The sequence below is a fragment of the Mandrillus leucophaeus genome, unplaced genomic scaffold, assembly GCF_000951045.1.
Source record: "Mandrillus leucophaeus isolate KB7577 unplaced genomic scaffold, Mleu.le_1.0 Scaffold922, whole genome shotgun sequence".
NCBI lineage: Eukaryota > Metazoa > Chordata > Mammalia > Primates > Cercopithecidae > Mandrillus > Mandrillus leucophaeus.
In genome coordinates, this window is record NW_012110053.1 from 232,340 (window position 1) to 238,725 (window position 6,386).

At 51.2% G+C, this 6,386-nt stretch overlaps 1 protein-coding gene across 3 annotated transcripts in view; it reads left to right on the plus strand.

Annotated features, from left to right (window-relative positions):
- SUOX (sulfite oxidase) overlaps nt 1-4,367 on the plus strand; it is a 6,817-nt gene extending 2,450 nt beyond the window's left edge. For 2 of the 3 annotated variants that reach the window (XM_011970005.1, XM_011970004.1), the window contains 3 exons: nt 1,078-1,137; nt 1,410-1,587; nt 2,476-4,367. In XM_011970005.1, coding sequence (XP_011825395.1) covers nt 1,088-1,137; nt 1,410-1,587; nt 2,476-3,885 — 1,638 coding nt within the window. In that variant the 5' untranslated portion in view covers nt 1,078-1,087 and the 3' untranslated portion in view covers nt 3,886-4,367. Of the gene's footprint in view, nt 1-751; nt 815-1,077; nt 1,138-1,409; nt 1,588-2,475 lie in introns of all 3 variants that reach the window. The other variant, XM_011970003.1, reaches the window with a different exon arrangement.
- Nucleotides 4,368-6,386: the final 2,019 nt, after the last annotated feature.

The following is a 6,386-nucleotide window of genomic DNA, read 5'->3' on the forward strand; positions in this document are numbered from 1 at the left end:
TGAGACGGAGTCTCTCTCTGTTGCCCAGGCTGGAGTGCAGTGGCGTGATCTCAGCTCACTGCAACCTCCACCTCCCAGGTTCAAGCAATTCTCCTGCCTCGGCTTCCCAAGTAACTGGGGTTTACAGGCACATGTCACCACACTCAGCTTATTTTTGTATTTTTTGTAGAGACGGGGTTTCCCCATGTTGGCCAGGCTGTCTCGAACTCCTGACCTCAGGTGATTTGCCCACCTCAGCCTCCCAAAGTGCTGGAATTACAGACGTGAGCCACTGCGCCAGCCACTGTTGTTAATCTCTTACTGTGGGTAATTTAGTAATTAAACTATAAGAGGTATGTATGTATGGGGGAAAAAACAGTAATATAGGGTTTGGTACAATCTGTGGTTTCAGATATCTACTGGGGGTCATAGAACATATCCCCAGTAGATAAGGGGGTACTACTGTACTTGTTGACTCTTCATGTTAGCTCTGCTAGGCAGGTATCATTTCAGAGATGAGGAAGCAAGTTCAGAACAGCTTGGAGTCTTGCTCAGGAAATCGGTATGGTTAATGAATAGCAAGATCCAGTTTCACAAACCCAAGGCATTTTGCCCCCAGAATCTGGGCTCCTTCACCCAATTAGGCTGCCACTACTTTTTTTTTTTCTTTATTTTTTTTAATCCCTGTTTAAGTCAGTCTGACCCACAGTCATCCTCTGCTGACTTCAGAAATAATAATCTGGCCAGTAGACATTTGGCTTCGGTCCTTTAGGCCGTTTGCCCCAGGCATTGTTCTCTATGGTGGATGAAGTTCAGAATGGAAGATGGGAGAGAGGTGATTCTGATTCTAGAAGCACCCATCCCTCCTACCCCATTCCCCACCCACATTACCTGTCATCCTGTCAGCACAGTCTGTCTCTGAAGTGCTCCAAGTTTTCTCTAAGGGCCCATTTGGACTCCCACTTTCAGGACTCCCCATTTGCCCAGAAAACTCCTTGCTGACCTTCTCTGTGTCTTCCTCCCACCCATTCCCTTAGGCTTCCCTAATATCCCCTCCCAGGGTCTCCCTATCTTGATCCCAGAATCTTCCTTCTACAGGTCTGCTACAATGCTGCTGCTGCACAGAGCTGTGGTCCTCAGGCTCCAACAGGCCTGCAGGTAAGCCAGCCCATCCCAGGACTTGCCTCCTAGCCCCTACCTCCCACCCTTAGTTGTCTTTTACAATGTCATACCTTGCAAATAAGATAGTTGAGAGAGTGTGTCCAGGGAGGAGAGAGAAAGCCAGATCCCACTTTTCCCACCTATCCCTGGAGAAACTAAGTTCCAACTGAAGGAACCAATGGCCAACCAGGGAGAAAGAAGTAGACCGCAGGCCTTCACTGACCCTTTCATATGACCATATGTGCTACTAAGACCTCTCTCTCTTCCAGACTCAAATCAATCCCCTCAAGGATCTACATTCAGGCCTGCTCCACAAATGATTCATTTCGGCCCCAGTACCCCAGCCTTACCTTCTCTGGTGATAACTCCAGCACCCGGGGATGGAAAGTCATGGGAACCCTATTAGGTCTCGGTGCAGTGTTGGCCTATCAGGACCATCGGTGCAGGGTAAGTAAGGAAGGTGCTTCATTGTCAGACCAGACTGGGTGTAGTGGCTCACGCCTGTTATCCCTGCCAACTATAGGAGGCCAAGGTGGGTGGATCACTTGAGGTCAGGAGTTTGAGACCAGCCTGGGCAACATGGCAAAACCCCATCTCTAGTAAAAATACAAAAATTAGCCAGGTGTAGTGGTGCACGCCTGTAATCTCAGCTACTTGAGAGGCTGAGACACAAGAATTGCTTAAACCCAGGAGGCTAAGTCTGCAGTGAGCCGAGATCAAGATCGGGCCACTGCACTCCAGCCTGGGTGACAGAGTGAGACTCCATCTCAAAAAAAAAAAAAATTGTCAGAATAAAGGAATCAGTCCTAGTAAACTCCACCCGCAACCCAGGCTGTGACCTGTGTTCTTGCAGTTACAACAGAGTCCACAGTGACAGTCTTCATGCACAGTGGAGATGAAATATGTTAATCTGCTACCTTCACTTCCCAGTGGCCAACACTGTGGGTTGGGTCAGGGCGAGCTAGAGTGATTTCCTCTTTTTTTGTTTTTTTTTTTGAGATGGAGTTTCGCTCTTGTTGCCTAGGCTGGAGTGCAATGGCATGATATCAGCTCACTGCAACCTCCACCTCCCGGGTTCAAGTGATTCTCTTGCCTCAACCTCCCGAGTAGCTGGGATTACAGGCATGCGCCACCATGCCCGGCTAATTTTGTATTTTTAGTAGAGACAGGGTTTATCCATGTTGGTCAGGCTGGTCTCCAACTCCCGACCTTAGGTGATCCGCTCGCCTCAGCCTCCCAAAGTGCTGGGATTACAGTCGTGAGTCACCAGGCCCGGCCGAGTGATTTCTGCTTAACAGTTTCTTCCCTTTTATCTTACTCCTTCCCTGCCGACAGGCTGCTCAGGAGTCAACACGCATATACACTAAGGAGGAAGTAAGTTCCCACACCAGCCCTGAGACTGGGATCTGGGTGACTCTGGGCTCTGAGGTCTTTGATGTCACAGAATTTGTGGACCTACATCCAGGGGGGCCTTCAAAGCTGATGCTAGCAGCTGGGGGTCCCCTAGAGCCCTTCTGGGCCCTCTATGCTGTTCACAACCAGTCCCACGTGCGTGAGTTACTGGCTCAGTACAAGATTGGGGAGCTGAACCCCGAAGACAAAGTAGCCCCCACCGTGGAGACCTCTGACCCTTATGCTGATGATCCTGTACGTCACCCAGCCCTGAAGGTCAACAGCCAGCGCCCCTTTAATGCAGAGCCCCCGCCTGAGCTGCTGACAGAAAACTACATCACACCCAACCCTATTTTCTTCACCCGGAACCATCTGCCTGTACCTAACCTGGATCCAGACACCTATCGCTTACATATAGAAGGAGCACCTGGGGGTCAGTCACTGTCCCTTTCCCTGGATGACTTGCACAACTTTCCCAAGTACGAGATCACAGTCACTCTGCAGTGTGCCGGCAACCGGCGCTCTGAGATGACTCAGGTCAAAGAAGTAAAAGGTCTGGAGTGGAGGACAGGAGCCATCAGCACTGCACGTTGGGCTGGGGCACGGCTTTGTGATGTGTTAGCCCAGGCTGGCCACCAACTCTGTGAAACTGAGGCCCACGTCTGCTTTGAGGGACTGGACTCAGACCCTACTGGGACTGCCTATGGAGCATCCATCCCTCTGGCTCGGGCCATGGACCCTGAAGCTGAGGTCCTGCTGGCATATGAGATGAATGGGCAGCCTCTGCCACGTGACCACGGCTTCCCTGTGCGTGTGGTGGTTCCTGGAGTGGTGGGTGCCCGCCATGTCAAATGGCTGGGCAGAGTGAGTGTGCAGCCAGAGGAAAGTTACAGCCACTGGCAACGGCGGGATTACAAAGGCTTCTCTCCATCTGTGGACTGGGACACTGTAGATTTTGACTCTGCTCCATCCATTCAGGAACTTCCTGTCCAGTCGGCCATCACAGAGCCCCGGGATGGAGAGACTGTAGAATCAGGGGAGGTGACCATCAAGGGTTATGCATGGAGTGGTGGTGGCAGAGCTGTGATCCGGGTGGATGTGTCTCTGGATGGGGGCCTAACCTGGCAGGTGGCTAAGCTGGATGGAGAGGAACAGCGCCCCAGAAAGGCCTGGGCATGGCGTCTGTGGCAGTTGCAAGCCCCTGTGCCAGCTGGACAAAAGGAACTGAACATTGTTTGTAAGGCTGTGGATGATGGCTACAATGTGCAGCCAGACACTGTGGCCCCAATCTGGAACCTGCGAGGTGTCCTCAGCAATGCCTGGCATCGTGTCCATGTCTTTGTCGCCCCATGAGCATGGAAAAGAGCCACCTCAACCCCTTTCCCCACCCATTAGCCTCACTGCTTCAGAAAAATCTTTCCCACCCCTCAACTTCTTGGATCACAACTCTGGCTTCCTAAGCCATACCCAAGTACACATATAGCACATTTCACCCAGGGTCCCTCCCTCTTTGGACACTATGTTACATATCCCTCTTGGCCTTTGAACCTGTGCCAGGAAATGTGAGCTGTTACAGCAAGGGGCTAGAAGTGAGATAAGTAATTCTGGAGACAAGCACTATTTTGTTTTTGTACCCCACCTCCGTTTCTAATGCCTACTGCCATCAAGGCCTTGTTTTACTTTTCTTTTTGGATTCAGAGAAATGTGTGTGGCATGTGTAAGAAAAGTGTATATGCTATTATCTCTCCAGGTTGCAAAGTTGTGAGGAGAGCAAGGGGCACAACCATCTCCCTTTACAGTTCTACTTTTCTAATAAATAGTCTGTTTAAGATCATGACTCTTGGGCCTGGGGAGTGAGCCTATTGCAGGAGGGAGGATGCATTTGTACTGGGATGTATAATGAGATTAGTCCAAAACAAACAAAACTTGGGAGGAAGACAGAGGAAGTAGGCTTGTAGGTTAAGAAGTGTGGCTTCTGGCTGGGCACAGTGGCTCATGCCTGTAATCCCAGCACTTTGGGAGGCCGAGGCGGGTGGATCACTTGAGGTCATGAGTTTGAGACCAGCCTGGCCAATGTGGCAAAACCCAGTCTCTACCAAAAATACAAAAATTAGCTGGGTGTGGTGGCGGGCGCCTGTAATCCCAACTACTTGGGAGGCTGAGGCAGGAGAATCTCTTGAACCAAGGATGCGGAGGTTGCAGTGAGCCGAGATCACACTACACCCCAACCTGGGCGACAGAGCAAGATTCTGTCTCAAAAAAAAAAAAAAAAGGGAGAGGGGGCTTCCTTCTCTGAGGTCTGGCAGTATCTGCAGGGACACCTAGGTGATTGACTTCAGGATACCATGAAGAGAGGAGAGGTGACAAAAACATGTATCCTCCAACCCCTCTCCCCAACAATTCCAATGCACTTGGCAGGAAAGGCAAAGGGTGCTAGGAGTTTAAAATCAATATTGTCTTAGGAGGCTGTGAAAGCAAAATAAATCTCGGGGCCCCAGAATCACTGAGCTAAAGGGAAAAGTCAAGCTGGGAACTGATTAGGGTAAACCTGCCTCCCATTCAAAGTCATCCCTCTGCTCACTGAGATAAATGCATATCTGATTGCCTTCTTTGAGAGGAATACAACCATTTGCCTTTTTTTTTTTTTTTTTTTTTTGTAGAGACGGAGTCTCGCTCTGTCACCCAGGCTGGAGTGCAGGAGTGCGGTGGCGCGATCTCCACTCACTGCAACCTCGGCCTCCGGAATTCAAGCAATTCTCCTGTCTCAGTGTCCCAAGTAACTGGAACTACAGGCACACACCACCACGCCGGGCTAATTTCTTTTGTATTTTAGTAGAGATGCGTTTCGCCATGTTGCCCAGGCTGGTCTTGAACTCCTGAGCTCAGGCAATCAGTCTGCCTCCCAAAGTGCTAGGATTACAGGCCTGAGCCACCAAACCCGGCTTTTTTTTTTTTTTTTGAGACGAAATCTCACTCTGTTGCTCAGGCTGGAGTGCAGTGGCGCGATCTCAGCTCACTGCAACCTCCTCCCGGCTTCAAGCGATTCTCCTGCCTCCGTCTCCCAAGTAGCTGGGACTACAGGCGCCTGCCACCACGCCCGGCTAGTTTTTTATTTTTAGTAGAGACGGGGGTTTCACAATGTTGGCCAGGCTGGTCTTGAGCTCCTGACCTCAGGTGATCTGCCCGCCTCGGTCTCCCAAAGTGCTGGGATTACAGGCGTGAGCCACTACGCCTGGCCCCATTTGCCTCTTATCTACCTAGGACCTGGAAGCCTCCTCCCAGTTTTGAATTGTCCCGCCTTTACATATATTGATTGATGTCTCTCGTCTCCCTCAAATGTATAACACCAAGCTCTGTTCCAATCACCTAGGGCACATGTCGTCAGGATCTCCTGAGGCTGTGTTAGGGGCGTGCGTCCTTAACTTCGGCAAAATAAACTTCCTAAATTGAGACCTGTCTCAGATTTTTGGGATTCACAAGGTACAGAGGGAAAACTTGGCTCTAGGGCCTGACGTGCCAGGCCACATAGGGTGTCCAGTGTGTGCTTAGATTGCAAACTGGGTGCAGATTAAAGGCTAGTTTTTAGGTTACCTTCGGCAGGCGATGGCGCCTTTCGGACTTGCATCTTTCGGCGCTCGGCTACTCTCCCCTAGCTCCTCTCCCTTTTTCCCCCAGCAGTCTCCCGGGCTTGGGGACGCTCGGTGTTCGGCCACGCCGCCTGTCGCCTGGTAGTGGGACCGGAAGTTGTTAGGGGGAGGGGGACGGCTGTGATGGGGGGGGATATATGGGGGGGCAGGTCCCTTCTCAGGTGAAGCTGCTGATGGAGATGGAGCCGCCGCCGCCGCCGCCGCCTC